The 19742-nt window shown below is 37.9% G+C and overlaps 1 protein-coding gene across 4 annotated transcripts in view; it reads right to left on the reverse strand.

Annotated features, from left to right (window-relative positions):
• The window catches only part of dip2bb (disco-interacting protein 2 homolog Bb), a 145589-nt gene that overhangs the window by 12071 nt on the left and 113776 nt on the right, over positions 1-19742 (reverse strand). For 2 of the 4 annotated variants that reach the window (XM_057845155.1, XM_057845154.1), the window contains 12 exons: positions 19360-19474; positions 16604-16805; positions 14576-14688; positions 14345-14368; positions 12183-12263; positions 11969-12092; positions 11764-11885; positions 11462-11573; positions 7707-7816; positions 5079-5209; positions 2070-2238; positions 1806-1976 (listed from right to left, as the gene is read on the reverse strand). In XM_057845155.1, the coding sequence (XP_057701138.1) occupies positions 1806-1976; positions 2070-2238; positions 5079-5209; positions 7707-7816; positions 11462-11573; positions 11764-11885; positions 11969-12092; positions 12183-12263; positions 14345-14368; positions 14576-14688; positions 16604-16805; positions 19360-19474 (1474 nt within the window). The remainder of the gene's footprint in view (positions 1-1805; positions 1977-2069; positions 2239-5078; positions 5210-7706; positions 7817-11461; positions 11574-11763; positions 11886-11968; positions 12093-12182; positions 12264-14344; positions 14369-14575; positions 14689-16603; positions 16806-19359; positions 19475-19742) is intronic. The other 2 variants (XM_057845157.1, XM_057845156.1) reach the window with 1 other exon arrangement.

A 19742-nucleotide genomic window follows, 5' to 3' on the forward strand; every position in this document is an offset into this window, starting at 1 on the left:
CAATTTCTATAGATATGAACATCGAACAGTCTAGATTCGTGGTTAAAAGCAAAAAAAAAAACAGGCAGTTATCGTTCATTTTACGTAAATATTTCGAGCTACAGGTACGCATATTTTTTCCATGTATTTTTTTCACGTTTCAAACTGCATGCATGGAGCTATTTTATATGATAATTACCTTGAATCCTCGACCAAATCACCCGAGACACTCCTGCCTGCTTGTATGCAGTAAAACCTTCGTCCTTTTTCCACCTAAATCTGGCGTTTGAACTAGGGCTGTCTCAAACGACTAATTTTCTCCCGATTAGTCAGCCGACTATTTTTACGATTAGTCGACTAATCTAATAATTAAATATTTTTATTTATTTTTTTACTAATTTAGCAATGAAATTTTTGTTGACGCTTATCAATTCACAAAAACATATTGGAACACGTAAATTATTTATTTAAGTACAAATAAACACGTAAATAACAATAATAAATAAAAAAATAAACAAGTTCAAATGCTGATAGAATTAACTAGTGCAAAAGAATGGAATGTAAACAGATTTAGAACACTGACTTTGCCTTTCCAACATGATTCAAAACAATTCTTAAAAAAAAAATAATATTATAGTATCGTACTATATATAATAGTATTATAATAATTATATTATTCATTGCCAATCAGATTTTTCATAAAGGGTGTCATTTTACAGGTATTCTTAGTGTAGAATCAGAATTTTGAAGTATGTGGGATTAACTCCAGAAATTGCTATTTATATGAAGAACATGACATGCCTTTATTTTGAAATGCTCACCGGAAGTACGTTCGCTAAACCGCTAACTTCAGCTTTACACTCTGCAAAAAAAGCACTTTTGGTAGTTGGATGGAGTGTCAGTAATAGATTTTTTTTGGTCATTTTTTTCGTTTGCAAATGCTGTTAACCAGCGATTTTTCATGTTTGAAGTGTCACCTTTTAACCGCACGTTTGCTTTCACGAGACAACTGCCAATGTTTTATAGCAGGCTAAAGTAAGTTGCCTTTTTCCCCCATTCACCTCAGTGTAGCAGTGCTAACGTTACAGTGTTTAATATAAATGTGTTTTCTTATTTTGTTGCCTGAACTTTAATTCTACAGCGTGTTGATAAGAGAAAGGAACTGGAGTCTCATATGCCATCAGCACGCACGCACCAATGTATGCACGCACGCAGTGATAAAAGGCAGCCGTGAAAATTACCGGCCTCATTTTTATTTGCCGTGCGATAAATGGACTCATTGCATATCGTGACAGGCTTAGCAACTTCAATAAAACATGTCGTTAGTTAGTTAGTTAGATGGACTTACAAACTGGGTGACGGCGCTTTAGGTGTTTATTCACGGCCAACGTGCAGCCAAGCTTGGCATTGAAGAGACAGGACAAAAGAGTGCACCCTCCTTTGTTTCTTTGAAATAAATCAATGTTTTGGACACTCTGGTGCGCTTTTTTGGCTTTGTGCCGCTTTCCCCGCTTGCATATAGAGCGTCCGACATTCTGAACTTTCCGCGCATATATGTTTTTTAACCCTTCATTAACCGTCGACGGGATGTTTTGCTCGTCGACGGATTTACGTCATCGATCACGTCGACTATGTCGACTAGTCGGGACAGCTCTAGTTTGAACGCAGCGTGTGTTTGAGTTCATCACAATGAAAGCCAAATGCGCTGCTTGGGTCGGCCCCCAACGGGAAGGCGTTGCACAATGTTTGTGGGAGCTGTCTTGTCAACTGATGGTGAAGTGTATGAAATGACACAACTATTTTGACATACAGTGAAGCTGACCTACCTGGAGGCAGACAGCCAGGTTAACCCTGGAGCCAAAAGCGGTACTGACAGCTCTGGTGGACAATCCCAGATCTTTAAACAGTTTGGAAAAGGAATGTGTGAGGGCCAGGCGAGGGCGCTCCTCTGCAATCACCACACAACTCCGCACGCACGACAGGTTGACCCCACGGGCCTGGAAAATGAAAAACAAAACATGTAGTCTCTCAATTCTTAAAATAAGAACAAATTTGTATTTCACATCTACTATATAGATGCATGTTTGTACCTTGAGCAACTCTGTTTGCGTGCCCAGCCCTTTAGTGCAAAATTCCATGACAGAGTAAGAGCAGAAGGTGTCTCTGACGCGGTACTGACTAAGGGTGCTTAGCCACAGAGACAAACAGCTCTCTAGCTCAAAAGGAGGTATGAGGATGGATTGGTGACCTGAGTAAACACTGCAGCACAGGAAACAAAAGCAGAGTTAGAGGATATTATACAGTGCAAATTGAAGATGTACTGCAGGTAGGGCTGAATAATCTAGCAAAAAACAAAACAAATTTAAATCCATTTCAATAATAGTTTCTCACTGATAGTTTAAAATAATCTGTTCTGAAAACAAGAACATGAAACTAGTGTTGATTTTTTTGTTATTAACATTACAAAGTAGGGCTGTCAAACGATTAAAATTTTTAATCGAGTTAATCACAGCTTTAAAATTAATTAATCGTAATTAGGGCTGCAGCTATTGAATATTTTAGTAGTCGATTAATCGATGGACAAGTTAGTTCGAATAATCGAGTAATCGGATAAGGAACATGAAAAATTAAAAATACCCGAGCTGAGCCTCAAACAGTATAGATTTTTTTTTTAAATGAGGATCTATGTACAACAAAAGAACAATTGGCTAACTTACAAAGAAAAAGCCACTTAGCTTAAATGCTATAAAATGCTAAAGTTTTTTTTTTTTTTTTTTTTTTTTTACAATGCTCTTAACAAATGTTTCAGACACATATTCCCTCAAAAAAAAAAAAAAAAAACGGCTAAATATACCTATGAACTAAATTATGAATGCATAAAAAAAAAACTAGGGGTGTCAAACGATTAAAATTTTTAATCGAGTTAATTACAGCTTAAAAATTAATTAATTGTAATTAATCGCAATTAATTGCAATTCAAACCATCTATAAAATATGCCATATTTTTCTGTAAATTATTGTTGGAATGGAAAGATAAGACACAAGATGGATATATATATTCACCATACGATACACAAGTACTGCATTTCTTTATTATAACAATAAATCAACAAGATGGCGTTACCATTATTAACATTCTGTTAAAGCGATCCATGGATAGAAAGAGTTCTTGAAAGTTCTTGAAAGATAAATGTGAGTACAAGTTATAGAAACTATATATTAAAACCCCTCTTCATGTTTTCGTTTTAATAAAATTTATAAAATTTTCAATCAAAAAATAAACTAATAGCCCGCCATTGTTGATGTCAATAATTACTTACACAATGCTCATGGGTGCTGAAGCCTATAAAATCAGTCGCACCCAAGCGCCAGCAGAGGGCGGCAAAACTCCGAAAAACACAACAAGTACACCTTTCACTGTCCTGTCATTTTAATCTGTTTGAGCGGGGCATTTATGCGTTAATTGCGTCAAATATTTTAAAGGGATTAATTAAAAAATGAATTACCGCTCGTTAACGCGATAATTTTGACAGCCCTAAAAAAAACATTAGCTCAAAGAAAAACTTAGCTTATGTTGGTATTAACAGGGAGCAGTTGGATTCAGCCATGTGAAAAGAGGCAGACCAGAGAGCAGTGTATCCACCCTAATCAATAAAACTAAATGCAAACACTTTCAAAATAAACCATTACAAGGCCACTTTAAACGAATACTCGAAGCAACAAAATTTAATTTGAATATTTTATACTAATCGAATACTCGAGTTAATCGATTAATCGTTGCAGCATTAATCGTAATTAATTGCAATTCAAACCATCGCTAAAATATGACATATTTTTCTGTAAATTATTGTTGGAATGGAAAAATAAGTAAAGTAGTAATTGAAAATACACCACAAGGTGTCAATGGGGAGTTTTAAATTAATTAGAGATCTAGCCAAGGCATAGTCTGAGTAAGTTTTATGTGTATTTTGCATGGCTTTTTTTGATTGGGAATGCTAGTTCTCTTTGCATTGAGCGCTTTTCTTTTTGTGAACATTATTTTTTTGAGAGATTGGAATATTATTTTTGTTGTGCTTTCACTTAATGATACTGTTGCGACTTAACTGTTCCGCCCAAATGCATGATGGGAAGTTGGTCAACCATGACTGTCAGTGGTGGCTGCAAATGGTATACAGTATGTTCTGCGTTGTGTTCAATTAAGCGTGTCAAGATAAAGATTGTCTCCTGCTCTGCCCAAATGCATGATGGGAAGTTGGGCAACCATGACTATCAGTGGTGGTTGTAAATGGTACACAGTATGTTCTGCGTTGTGTTCAATTAAGCGTGTTAAGAAAAAGATTGTCTCCTGCTTCGCTCAAATGGATGCTGGGAAGTTGAGCAACCATGACTGTCAGTACTGGCTGCAAATGGTATACACCATGTTCTGCGTTGTGTTCAATTAAGTGTGTTAAGAAAAAGATGGTCAGATCGTCAATGATCGCCTGTGTACACTCGCATTTCTCTGCCTTTTCCCTCCCATTGTGCTAAAACGGCGTCATTGGAAACTGTTTGAGGCAACGCATGAACGGATATTTCTGTGCATGCATTAATCGCGTCAAAAATTTTAACGTGATTAATTTACAAAATTAATTACCGCCCGTTAGCGTGATAAATTTGACAGCCCTAATACAAAGTAAATATAAAAACACAAAATAGCAGCATTTAATACTCTGAAATGGCTCGCAGAAACAAAACTTCTCATGATTAATATTCAAAATAGCCCACCCAACATTTTATTAATACACTAGTAAAAAGTCAACAATAAATAGAACTTTACCTCAGAAGTCCTGCATGGCCCACCAACAGGAGGCAGTGTGGCGCATACAGTGACAGTAGTATTATTATTTCTTGTTTATGAATGTTCTTGAGGCTTTTATGTGTGAATATTCATTTTTTGAGAGTAACATGATGCTAATCTATATACTAATAATGGCTTCTTACATTGTATATTAGCATTAAGTTAACAAGTTTTCATGAACAAAGGAATCCGAAGTGTGTTTGTAATTTAATGCAAGGTATATGTAAATCTCTTTATATGTGTTTGGTTTTATTCACTGTACCTAGCGAGGCACCACAAGACAAAGCCCAGACCGCAATAAGGATCCAGGCAGATGGCGATTTGGCGAGAAGAGTACAGTTCACACTGCAGCTTAATAGAGCGACACAGTGCACTGACTGCTGCATGCGAGATCTGAACAACAAAGAAAAGAGAACAACAAATACCACTTAACAGATGTGTCTATTATTAACAATATTGATTAGTTAGGTCTGGTTCAGACCGAACCGAACTCCACATCTTTCACATGTGGATTCACCGAACCCTTCGGAATTAGATAATAAAGCTTTTTTTTTTTTTTTCAAATTCAAAACCAATATATCTAAGCTAGCAAGCTAATAATTTAGCAAATTCCCATTCAAAATTCTTCTAATTTTGACAGCATGTTTTATAAACAGGTCAAAATTTCAGACCACGCTGTTCATTGGTCTGTTGTATCCCCTCGTACCAAGTGCGAGTCAACCTTCCAGTGAGCAAACCAGTTCCTCCTACAATCAGACTAGCAGTTAAAAGAAATGGATGAGCCTGTAAATTGGGAGCAAACCAGTCCAAAACCTGGTCTAAAAAGCCACTTTGTCTAGATTTAATCAGCGTACGAAAATAGGGCTCTGGGTTTTTTTTTTTTACCTTCGCTGAACCCCACTCTCCGAACCTTTAGGGTTCGATTGAACCCAGGTTAAGAACCACTGATCTACAGTGGGGCAAATAAGTATTTAGTCAACCACTAATTGCGCAAGTTCTCCCACTCGAAAATATTAGAGAGGCCTGTAATTGTCAACATGGGTAAACCTCAACCATGAGAGACAGAATGTGAAAAAAAAAAACAGAAAATCCCATTGTGTGATTTTTAAAGAATTTATTTGCAAATCATGGTGGAAAATAAGTATTTGGTCTATACCAAAAGTTCATCTCAACACTTTGTTATGTACCCTTTGTTGGCAATAAGGGAGGCCAAACGTTTTCTGTAACTCTTCACAAGCTTCTCACACACTGTTGCTGGTATTTTGGCCTATTTCTCCATGCAGATCTCCTCTAGAGCAGTGATGTTTTGGGGCTGTAGTTGGGCAACACGGACTTTCAACTCCCACCTCACCCCGTGGCGTCAAAATGATAACAAGAACGGGGAGCAAAAATCCCAGAACCACACGGGGGGACCTAGTGAATGACCTACAGAGAGCTGGGACCACAGTAACAAAGGCTACTATCAGTAACACAATGCGCCGCCAGGGACTCAAATCCTGCACTGCCAGACCAGTCCCCCTGCTGAAGAAAGTACACGTCCAGGCCCGTCTGCAGTTCGCTAGAGAGCATTTGGATGATCCAGAAGAGGACTGGGAGAATGTGTTATGGTCAGATGAAACCAAAATAGAACTTTTTGGTAGAAACACAGGTTCTCTTGTTTGGAGGAAAAAGAATACTGAATTGCACCATACCCACTGTGAAGCATAGGGGTGGAAACATCATGCTTTGGGGCTGTTTTTCTGTGAAGGGACCAGGACGACTGATCTGTGTAAGGAAAGAATGAATGGGGCCATGTATCGACAGATTTTGAGTGAAAATCTCCTTTCATCAGCAAGGGCATTGAAGATGAGACGTGGCTGGGTCTTTCAGCATGACAATGATCCCAAACACACAGCCAGGGCAACAAAGGAGTGGCTTCGTAAGAAGCATTTCAAGGTCCTGGAGTGGCCTAGTCAGTCTCCGGGTCTAAGCCCAATAGAAAATCTGCGGAGGGAGTTGAAAGTCCGTGTTGCCCAACGGCAGCCCCAAAACATCACTGCTCTAGAGGAGATCTGCATGAAGGAATGGGCCAAAATACCAGCAACAGTGTGTGAAAAGCTTATGAAGAGTTACAGAAAACGTTTGGCCTCAGTTATTGCCAACAAAGGGTACATAACAAAGTATTGAGATGAACTTTTGATATTGACCAAATACTTATTTTCCACCATGATTTGCAAATAAATTCCTTAAAAACAAACAATGGGATTTTCTGTTTTTTTTCCCACATTTTGTCTCTCATGGTTGAGGTTCAACCATGTTGACAATTACAGGCCTCTCTAATATTTTCAAGTGGGAGAACTTGCACAAATAGTGGTTGACTAAGTACTTATTTGCCCCACTGTAGATGAAGTCACTAATGTTGGGGTTTATGGGCACTTTCACATTAGACCAAGCGGACCAAGGTCCGGCTGGAGAGCTACATCGCAACATTTGCAAATGACTTGTTGAAAAGGTTCAGTATTCACACTGCGCCAATTGAACTTCCCGATTAACATCACATGGACAAAAGGAGCATTCTTAATTGGACAAATTTGGAAGAGGAATACCTTCCTCGGAGCGGAGGGAGCGTAGTGTGACGCTACATGTAATGTAGCGTAAGCGCAGCCTTCTCCGCTTGCATTCACAACCGTAGCACGGTGCGCTTAAAGCGGACCGAGACCCACGATTTTTGAGCGGACCAGATTTTGTTTGGTCCGAAGTAGAGTTCAGATGCGCGTTCACATTTACAAAACGAAGCTCTGGTCTGTTCAAAAAGGACCAAACAGTGCTCGTGTGAAAGCACCCTAAGGGGCCTAGCTCAGGATCAACTGTATAGTTCTTCCCCATAAACTTGACAATCCTGTCACCTCACCTTGACCCCAGTGAGCATGCCTGTCGTGGAAACGCTGAAGTCCAGATACGCTATCATCTCCGCTGTGGGCGGCTTATAAATTTGAGGAGGTCGACGACGAGGAAGGTCATCTGCGGTCAACAACAAAGAGAGATTTAGCAAATATAATACTTCAAAACTTCTTCTGATTGTTAATTCTTGAGAAAAAAATCTGTTGAAAAAAAACAGTCAGACAATGGTAAATTACAATGAAATTAGAGCTGTCCCGACTAGTCGACGTTGTCGACGTCATCGATGACATAAATGCATCGACGGGCAAAACATACCGTCGACGGGTAATGACGGGTTAAAAAAAAAAGAAAAATACATGCGGATAAAGTTTAGAATGGTGGGCGCTCGCGATGCAAGCGGTGAAAGCGGCATAAAGCCAAAAAAGTGGACCAGAATGGCCAGAGCCTGGAATTATTTCAAGGAAAACAGGGAGGGTGCCACTGTGTGTACTCTTTGCCAAGCTGAGCTCACATACAACAGGAGCACGTCGGCTATGAACGAAAACTTGAAGGCCGTCACCCAGGTGTAAATTTGGAAGAAAACAAGAAACAACAAGCTAGCGGATTGTAACTCCATACAACTTTCTAACGATTTTTTAAAAATTGAAGTTGCATTTATGTGTATCGCATCAACGTGCATCATTAAGTTTTTTCCCCACATACTTCACGTTTTTATTAATCTACTCTGCTGCAGATCCCGAAAGCTGTAGATCTCGACATCTCTGTGCACGGCATGCAGACTGTATTTATTAGGATCATGGAAGCTCCCACTTGGGGAAAAAAATATATATATATGTATTGAAACACAGCACTGGCCTGCTTACTATAATCCATGACTGCACTAATGTTAGTTACTTTATATTATAAAGTATTATTGTGTACTATATACATATAGTAGTATACTATAAAATTAATACAATATATTTAATTTTTGTTACTATGACTATGTGTGCCTTTCACTCAAAAATAATTGTGGTAATATGTCAGCGTGCCCTCTGCTCTATCTATTTTCAGGTTAAAACAAAAGTTGAACAGTTTTTCCCCTCCCCAAAAAATGCGGAATGCACACCAGAAAGAGCATCTGAACTCGCACAAAGTATTCTGAAAATGATCGTCCAGGACACGAGGCCCATTGCAATTCATTTTAACATTTAGAACAATATAGACATACCACAAAACGAGTAAGAAATGTTTTGACTCCTGTTAACAAGGTGAAGTCACAGTGTTTCAGTTTACAATTTTTTTGCAGTTAATGCCAGCAGCATTTGACCTCATTGTTTGTCATTTATTATTGATATTTATGCTATTTATTAGAGCTGGGAATCTTTGGGCACCTAACGATTCGATTACGATTACGATTCAGAGGCTCCGATTCGATTATAAAACGATTATTGATGCACCCCCTCCTTTTTTTTTTTTTTTTGTACATTAGTTCCAAAATTGTTCAAAAATACTCTCAGGGTAAACCAAACTACTATTTCAGTATCCAGTTAACATATAGCAGTAAACAAATATACAAAAATAACATTAAATAAAAAAACTCCAGTCCCCATTCTGTATCAGCAGCTTTAAACTACATTCAATTAATTTAATGTTGTGAATCAATCGTTAAAGTTGTTAAAATTGCTCCCGTTATTCCATAATTTCCCTAAAGTTTTAAAACTATTTTAAAGATAGATTCAAGTCAATATTTTACCGATTTAGGAGTATTTTAGATAAAAAGTTGATTAGGTTTGCTTGGAAGGTTCGCTACAACAGCCTTGCAGGGAAGTGTACTGCTTTAAGATGGCGGCCATTTACTAACGCTCGCATCTAGCTTTTTGTAGATGTGCTGTTAACACTACCGAATCTATAATGCATCTAGTCTTATTTAAATGATATCTACCGTAACATTATGTGGCTGTACTCTGTAGCAGCTTTTCGGCAGCAGTCAGGTATGTTGTTGTGTTTTTTTATCTCGTGGCATGAGTTGAGCTTGAGCCGTGAGTTGAGCATTGGCATTACCCGAGGGGCCGGGTAATGAGAAGCATGATGTTTAGCTACTCTCGCTCCGTTCCGTCCTGAAGACCGCGCGGCGCGCTGAGTGTGTTGTACTTCCGCTTTACTTGGCATATTTCAATAATCGGAATTTGGATGTTTGTGAATCGTTCTCGAATCTTCCACGGCCGAATCGCGAATAATCTAAGAATCGGAAATTTTGCACACCTTTACTATTTATGTATACGTTAATAAAGAATTTAGATGTTCCAAAATGTTTTTTGTGAATTAATTAGGGGTGTAACGCTACACAAAAATCTCGGTTCGGTACGTACCTCGGTTTTGAGGTCACGGTTCGGTTCATTTTCGGTACAGTAAGAAAACAAAATGCAAAATATAAATGTGCTAGTTGTTTATTACACACCTTTCAACAATAGGAAAATTAGCCTATACAAAGCTAGAATTCTGCTCAAAAAGTAGCGGGTATTTAAAGATAATCCAACAACAATTTGCCTTTCAGACCCCCCGTATTGGTCAGCTTTCTCTCTGAAAGAAAGAAGAAAAACAAAGTCCTGTGCTAAAGAGAAAAGCAATCCCAATGACACAGATTTTAACATGTATTTTACAAATGAAATGCCTCAATTAAACATTTTTTTTCTCATGAATGGTTTTCAAAAGCTTTATTGGTAGATTTTCTCAAGTTAAAGCGCCACACAGAAATTAATAAATTTAACTGTGTAAGCAGGATCTGTGTATTATTCTTATTATTTTAATTACAGGTGTTTTAGCTCATTTCAATTTATTTTATTTAAATGGGCTATTATTTATTTTATTATGTGTTTATATTTTACAAATGTGATGTAGCATTCATTATATTGTATATTTTATGTTGTATAACTTTAGTTCCTATGTGAATATTAGTTCCTACTTGTTTTGTTGTGGTAGGAGGGTTTTGTATTGAACATGGGGCCGTGTTGGTTATTATTATAGCAGAGAAGACAGCAGTAAATCAACAAAGTCAAGTCAACTGTGCCCCGATCTACCACTCAAGAGATCTGATGGACTCAAAAAGTGGGTAACGATTGCATATTTGTTTGAAAATCGACCGGATCCACTGTATTTTAACACGAGTGACTTCCGGTCTGCCCAATCCTAGCTACCGGTAGTAGTATTGACGCAGGAGGGTCGCGTCTCGCGTCAAATAACTATGCCGTTCCCTTCACGTGCGTCGTGTTGAGCCGCTTCTGGGACGCGTCTAACACGCGGCCGCACTGCGACTGGTGTGCATTGGCTGATTGACTTTAACGCGTTTCATTGTGTTCTCGCAGCGGCAATGTTGTCGTGCCGTTGACGTTTCTGGGTTATACTGTCCTACAGTGTTGGTCCTCATTAGAGTAGAGAAGACGGAGTAAATATAATCTACACAAAGAAACTGTAACCCGATCGACTAACAGCCTCGAAAAGTAAGGGTTACATTACATCAGAAACTCGTTCGGTACGCCTCCGTTCCGAACCCAACACCACATACCGAAACGAAATACATGTACCGCTACACCCTTAGAATTAATATGCTTCAACAAAAATTTCATTATTAAATTTGTTTTTAAAAAAAAAAAATAGATTAGTCGACTAATCGTAAAAATAGTCGGCTGACTAATCGGGAGGAAATTAGTCGTTTGGGACAGCCCTAAATGAAATAACACATACCTAATACACTCTTGTATGTCGGAAGATTTGTCTGTAGCTTACCAGTGTCGATTATTGTTGGCCAGGTTTTAATGTTCACAGATGCAGCAGCCTCTTTGGAGCGCAGTATCCGCATGAGATTTTGAGTTGTGAGGATACACGCAGCTTTACTGACCTGGTGACAACCAGATGTTTAAAATGATTATAAATAATGCATGACACCTTTTTAAAAAAGTTTTATTAGGGTAGACCTCAATTTTTGTCTAAACATTCATCAAACACAATTGTTTTTTCTTATTATTTCTTACTGACCGACTTTGTAAACACCTAAAACAATATAATTGCAAATAAACGTGCAAACTTACATCAATGATCATGCGGACAGTAGGCAAAGTGGCTCCCAGGTTCTGAGGGTGTGGCGGTCTAACATTTACGGGTACACAGCCAGCGTAAAGGCACCCGTAAAATGACGCGATCAAGTCAATACCTTCCAAATTAAGAAAAAGAAAAATCAGCAAATTAATCAATCAAAACAATGGGATTTGAGGGCATGAAAGCATCCGAACCTACCAGGAGGATAAAGTAAAACAACATTCTCTCCAGTGTTGATGCTGCCTTTCTCCATTAGTGCAGCAGCGATTTTCTCAGCTCGCTTGTGAAGCTGAATGCAGGTTGCTGTGCTCACAACCACACCCTGCAGGGCAAGAAACAAACCCACATTTAGGAAATGAAAACGCTTTAAACATAGTATTGTTTTATGATTTTTCAGATGATAAATGCCTACCTTGGCGTTAAGAAGAACATAAAGGACGTGATCTGCATCTGTCTGGGCCCTCCACTGTAGAGCCTCTGTCAAGTATTGATGCTAAGGGGAGAAAAAAATATTCATTTTAATTGTAGATAGGTTTTACAGAGAGCACGTGCAGTCAACAGCCACAACATTAGGTACACCTGCACATGATAATGCAATCTTCAATTTTCCAAAAATGATAATATTCAGTCATAGACTCAACCATCAATTGACAAGACAGCTCCCACAGACATTGCGCCACGCGTTCCAGAGGGCTGACCCAGGCAGAAGTTGAGTTGGCTTTCATTGTGATAAAACATGCTGCGTTTTAACGCCGGATTTAAGTGGAAATAGGATGAATGTTTTCCTTCATACAACCAGGCAGAAGTTTCTCAAGAGTGATTTGGTCAAGGATTCAAGGTAATTATTACATTTTCGCACCATGCATGCACTTTGAAACGTTGTGAATACAATGACATGAATGTAAAAATTAGCCTAACTTTAGCTTGAAATATTTACGTAAAATGAACGATAACTGCGTTTTTTTTGTTTGTTTTTTTTTTTGCTTTTAACCAATAATTTAGACTATTTTACATTCATATCTGTAGGAATTCCGCGATTTAAGCGTTTATTTACAAGAATTTTCAACTTAAATAGCTCTTTGTTTCGTGACGGCCGCCATATTGTATTACACAATACTGTAACTTTTGTTTGAAATATTTACGTAAAATGAATGATAACTGCCCATTTATTTGCTTTCAACCAAGAGTCTAGAGTGTTTTACATTTATATCTATAGAAATTCCACGAGTTAAGCATTTATTTGCAAGAATTTTCAACTTAAAAAGCTCTTTATTTCGTGACGGGCGCCATGTTGGATTACACAATACAGTAACTTTTGCTTGAAATATTTACGTAAAATGAACGATTACTGCCCGTTTTTTTTTTGCTTTTAACAAAGAACCTAGACTGTTTTACGTTCATATCTATAGAAATTCTGCAATTTAAGCATTGATTTACAAGAATTTACAACTTAAAAAGCTCTTTGTTTTGTGACAGCCGCCATTTTGGATTCTGTATGCGGAATTCAACCCAAATAAGTTGTGATTGTACATAGAAAAATGCTAATTTTTCTTTTGTTGAGTAAAATTAAGATGATTCTGTATGCTTTCCTTAAGTATTACGTTTCCGATGTGAATTTAGTGACTTATTAGCTATTGAAAACTTGCACTAAATTGGAAAAAAAAAATGAAGTTGCTATTTTGGGCGAAAAGTAATATGATATGTTAAATATTGCTATTGTTCCTGAAAAATAGGTGATTATATCTGCATTTGGTGATTTGTGTGAATCTAGCGTACAATTTGAGGGTTTTATAGTCATTTTAGGTTATGTTATACTTGCATAAAAAAATAATCATGATTTGATTAGGGAACGATTTTGAATTATTTGATGTCACTGCTCATGGAGACTCCTATATGCCTAAGAGGGGTGGCTGTTTAAGTTTTAGGTCGCTAGCGACTTTAGTTTTGAAAATATTTGAAAGTTTTTAAAAATAGGCCCCCAACGGATCAGCCCCGAGGCCCGTCAACTGATGGTGAAGTCTATGATTCAGTTTTGAGTGGCACTGTCAAAGAGGTTTTCATTTAAAAATATGTTTATTATTGTGGCTCGCAGTGGTGCACAACTTCATTGCATCATCGTACCTAAATGATGAGTGCAGCCGATAACATTGCAGATCATAGCCACTATATTAAACACATTGGTAAACTCTTAATTTTCCGAAAGCAAATGCGTGCTTGTTTCAGATGTGTAGGTGTACGTAAGGAAGTTTCCTGTGAGTCTTCAGCTGGGACAAAGCCCCAAATGAGACTAAATTTTATACACCTACACAAAACAAAAGCTGCTGCATTCCTGAACATACAGCTGCATAGCATTGAAATATTAATATACAAGTATCAAATACTTAGCAAAAAATAATCCATCTCTTAAATAAACCAAATTTAAGATTATGTGACATTGAAATGCACGTTGTTCTGCATGTGTCAGGCAAGAACACAAGCAAAAAGAAATTTAAAGCACAATAAAGGAAAGGTTAAGAGCGTGGCAAAAATAAACAGGGGTATAAGGAAGAAGCTTTAAGGGGCCATAATTCTTACCATGACGGTGGGCCACATACAGAGCTACAGTACATCCACAAAGAGAAGTAAAAACAGAGAGAGAGTAGTTTTTTTACATCTCAATCTGACCTGTGGCCTACAATAGAGCCTCCATGCCTATTGGTGAAACATCAAACTGAGCATACGTGCGTTGAACAAACATGTACTCAAACCTTTAAGTGTGATTAAAGAGGTTTAAAAGTAGGCAGCTGCATTGCATTGCTAAACTACCTTCCGAACAAGATCCTGGTCTTCAATCATGCCGAGCTCTCTGCCTGCCGCCTGGGCGATCCTCTTCCCAGCCACCAGATTTCCAACCATCACAGATGCCGGACCAACACCAACTATTGGAAAGATTTTTATTATTTACTTACTTGATGTATTAAATCATAGACTTCATAATTGTATTGACGGGTCACATCAGTCAGTAACACAGGAAATATGTAGGGGGCTGTCCTACAGTCCGCTTCAGTTATTCACGGTCGTTCGCAGTTAATCCAACGCCGGATTTAGGTTCAAAAAGTACGAAAGCTGTACCGCATACAAACAGGAAGGATTGTCTCAGGAGTGATTTGTTCGAGGATTCAAGGTGATTATTATATTTTTCGTACCATGCATGCCTTTTGAAACGTGAAAAAAAATCAATGGGAGAAATTAGCCGCTACAGCATTGGCATTATATTTTGCAATATTTACGTAAAATAACTGCTAACTGCACGTTTTTTTTTCTTTTAACCAAGAATCGAGACTGTTTTTTGTCCATATCTATAAAGAACTCAGGGATTTAAGCATTTATTCACAAGAATTTTCAACGGAACAAGTTTTTTGTTTACACATGGCGGCCACTAATTTCCTTACTGACTAGCCTCATAGTTTGCAATATTTACATAAAAGAAATGCTACCTGCACTTATTTTTGCTTTTAACCAAGGATCGAGACTGTTTTACGTCCATATCTATAAAAAATTCAGGGATTTAAGCATTTATTCAAAAGAATTTTCAATGGAAAAAGCACTTTGTTTACATATGGCGGCCACTAATTTCCTTACTGACTAGCCTCATAGTTCGCAATATTTACTAAAAATAAATGCTACCTGGACAGTTTTTTTTTCTTTTAACCAAGAATCAAGATTTTTTTACGTCCATATCTATAAAGAATTCAGGAATTTAAGCATTTATTCACAAGAATTTTACATGGAAAAAGCTCTTTGTGTTTCCACTTGGTCAGCTTTGATGGAGATAGGAACCCTATGAACCGCCGCTTGCGCCCGGTGTCCCGTCAATACATTATGAAGTCTGTGGTATTAATTTAGTGTATTTTAAATTAGGGCTGTCAAAATTATCGCGTTAACGCGCGGTAATTAATTTTTTAAATTAATCACGTTAAAATATTTGACGCAATTAACGCACATGTCCCGCTCAGACAGTATTCTGCCTTTTGGTAAGTTTTACTGCAAGGTTTTTTTGTGCTGTCTAACAGCGAACTCTTGTGGTCGCTTTGCGACATGGTTTATTGCTTTCTTGCCAGTTCAATATGGCCGCACGACGTCTCGGGCTGACGCCTACGTGGTAATGTTGTGCTTATATGATCCTTGGACAAGATTTGTCCGTAAGTATGGTTGTTGTAAAGAATGTACATATTATGTCAGTAAGCGAAATGTTATATTTTTTGTATGAGACGCTTTTTGTTTATGTTTAGTGAACCTGTATAGCGTGCTAAGCTAACGTTGTTGCTAAGGCAATGCTTGTGTACTTTTTTTTTTGTAGTTTTACTACGGTCTAAAGAGGACAATGGTTTGAGGCCATTTTATTAATAAATCAGATGAAAAAGGAAGAAGTCTGATTATTAAGGCGATTATTATCACTAGCTTTGGAAAAAGTAGATGCTTCGGAGTGAGGACAGCATAGACAGATTTAAATGGCAGTAGAGTGAAATGCCCACTACAGTCCTTATGTACTGTATGTTGAATGTATATATCCATCTTGTGTCTTATCTTTCCATTCCAACAATTTATTTTACAGAATATATATATAATTTACAGAAAAATATGGCATATTTTATAGATGGTTTGAATTGCGATTAATTGCGATTAATTACGATTAACTAATTTTTAAGCTGTAATTGACTCGATTAAAAATTTTAATCGTTTGACAGCCCTATTTTAAATACTATTATGTTACTCAATTCACAGTATTTGAGGTAGCCAACCGACCGTCATCCCCTTTAGCCAACTACAGATGAACAGAAAAAAAACACATACCTGGCTGCTTCTGACGAGGTTTAGGCAAGTTGGTGACACAAGTGTGTGGACACATGAGGATGTTGCAGGGGTGGAGGTTGCCCTCTAAGAAGAACTGCTTGGTGTCTGATATGTGGATGCCCCCCAGGGGTGTTTTCGGTAAAGTGTTGGCTGGGACCAAGGCCAGGCAGTAGAGGCCCACTTGGTGGATACTGTCAATTGCCTGTAAGAGGTGCAGAATGTTAACTAATTTATATACCATACAACTTACTTTTTATAGACTGAAGGCCTGAAATAGGGATGTATATGCATTGATCCTTTGAGCCCATTAAAAAAAAAATGGTATTGTTGTTTTGCCAGTAGAGGGCATGTGTGCTCTTTAGGTAGCCTTCAGCCATAGCTGCTGCCGAGCAAAACATAAACATCTAAATGTTTGGGGGGATATTTTTGGCTTTTCCATTGTGGTTGAGAGAAGAGGGGTTTCCGTTGCATCTAAAAATTATACCGTAATTTTCGGACTATAGGGCGCACCTGACTATAAGCCGCAACCCACCAAATTTGACATGGAAATGACGTTTATACATGGATAAGCCGCACTGGACTACAAATCGCAGCTATCCTCACTGTAATATGGGATATTGACACCAAAAGATATTAACCGGTAACACTTTATTTGACAGCAAGATCATAAGACTTTCATAAGACCAAATGAACTACCATGAAGCTGTGAACCAATCGGCTGGAAAGCTTCATTGCTTCAAGACACTTTATTTGGCCATCATTGCTCCCTTGGGGGAGATAGTCAACCTCTGCTGCCATATGCTGTCAACACTGTTGTCGTCCACCATGCCTCTTAGCATGCATTGCAGCACTTCAGACATAAATAACAATCAAAATTCATGTTCCGTGCCAATTATTTCTTCAATTACAGTTGCAGTTGTTTCATTAATTGTTAATTTTGGTATTTAGTAAGACTTTATTTGACAGTAGCACTATAAGACTCATAAGACCATCATACTGTAATTATGAAATTACACTACCATGAGCATTAATGAATGCTTATGACAGATGTCATTTTGTGTAGTCCAGCAAACTATCTCACTTTTGAATGGATGTAAAAGATCCGAGCTGGACATAAATGGAATTAGTGATAGGGCTGAACGATATTAGAAAAAACATACATTGCCACTTTTTGGGGGTTTGCGATATATATTGCAATATTAAAACAAGAAGAATTTTCATCAGATGACTTGAATAGCTTTGTTTGGGAACACTTCGGTTGACTCACCATGACGACATTGTATTCATATAATAAAGTTTCCTCCAAGTTTTTGGGATTCATTTGTGAAGATTGATTTATGCAAATGAGACCCAGGAGGCCATGTCTCTGCACACCTGGTGCTTTTATGAAGCGAAACAAAAGTTTACGTGTTCGAAAAAAAAACACACAGACAAAAAAAAACAATGGCACTTCCAGTGATAGGACTTTTGCGCATAAACATATCGCGAAGGCGATGTTCAAACGATATATTGTGCTGGCCTAGTTACATAATTTGCTGGATGACGCTTGATCTGTCATAAGCATTCATTAATGCCCATGACAGGGTCATTATTATGACGGTCTTATGGCTGTCAAATAAAGTATTATCTATTAACTCATTTGCTCCCAAAAACGTATTAATACGTTCTATTTTTAATTGTTTCAGTGTCCCAAAGACGTATTTATACGTCTTTTACGTTTTTTTTTTTTCACATGAAACATTTCTAGATTGTTATTCAACCTAGCTCCAAAGCACAATGCTGAAAAATATCCCTTTTAAAGCAATAAAACTGGGTACTAGAGGGCAGTAGCGCATTTGGTAAGACCCCCAACCCGATTCAACGGGACGAACGGCCGGGGGGTGCCGGCGGAAGACAACCGAATGGACGTCCAGGATGCCAGGCAGTGTACGACCGAGCAGAACAACCGGGAGGATGCCTGGGATTCCAGGCGCTGGACGACCAAGCAGAAAGACCAGGACCACCAGTGCAGCGGACGATGCCGTTGAGTCCGTGCTGGAAAGACTAAAAAAAATCCATCTTTATAAGACAGGCGGCGATGAGGGAAAAGTTTACCCCGGCCGTCGCGTCACAACAGCGTCATCTCTCAGTTAGTTATGTGTAAATAAATTGTTACTTTGCTATCAAAAGATCTATTTGTCTTGTTGCTTATGTTATTTTGTAAAAGGAAAATATTATTCAGATGTTTGGGATGTAACTAAAGCAAAAAATAGCTGTGTTAAAGTCAAAGTTATGTTTGAAATGTATGAGTTTACAAAAAGCTCAATTTCTGTTTTTTTTTATCAGAAATCGGAAAATTGCTCAAACTAAGCTATTTTCTAACGCTTATTTCCAAAGAATGGAAAAAGATATGAACTAACTTTTTTTCCAGCTGAAAGAAGAGAGTCTAATCTTTCTTTTGTTGTCCACGTTTATATACTGTAGCAATAGAACAGAATTTTCTTTGGGCCTCGCAAAATCAGTAAAAATCCAGTAAAACGGCCGGGAGCGAAGGGTGTTGCACCGGTGAAAATGGCTGGGAGTGAATGAGTTAACCCAAATAAATTTAAAAAATGAGCCGGACTGGACTATAAGCCGCAGGATTCAAAATGAGGGAAAAAAAGTAGTGGCCTATAGTCTGAAAATTACGGTATGTTAGTTACATATAATTTTTGCTCAGCAGCATTGTAATGAAAATGACGACATATTAAAAAAATACATTCACGCTGGGTTCATACCTGAAGTACCCGACTCATCCATTGGAAGCTGTCCTCCTCACTGGCGTCTGGTCTCTGCTCAGCCACAATTACGACTCTCTCATCATAGAACACAGTGACCGAAAACACAGCGATCCTGATACACACAAGGACAGTAATAGAAATTGGAATGTGCAATTTTAAATACGTATTGTCTAATTATGTCACTTTACTAAAAACGATAATTCAATCTGTATAAAATAATATAAATTAAGGCAGGATGCAGCAGTAGTCTGAAAGGTGCATTTCAGCACGTAAGTTACTTAAAGAGGAATTAAAGTCATTTTCCAATATTTCAAACTGTTTCATGTATAAGATAGTAGAGAGAATGAGTGTGTGTCCTGGTTGAAGTGTGTTATCTGTAA

Source organism: Corythoichthys intestinalis, chromosome 9 (genome assembly GCF_030265065.1).
Source record: "Corythoichthys intestinalis isolate RoL2023-P3 chromosome 9, ASM3026506v1, whole genome shotgun sequence".
Taxonomy (NCBI): Eukaryota; Metazoa; Chordata; class Actinopteri; order Syngnathiformes; family Syngnathidae; genus Corythoichthys; species Corythoichthys intestinalis.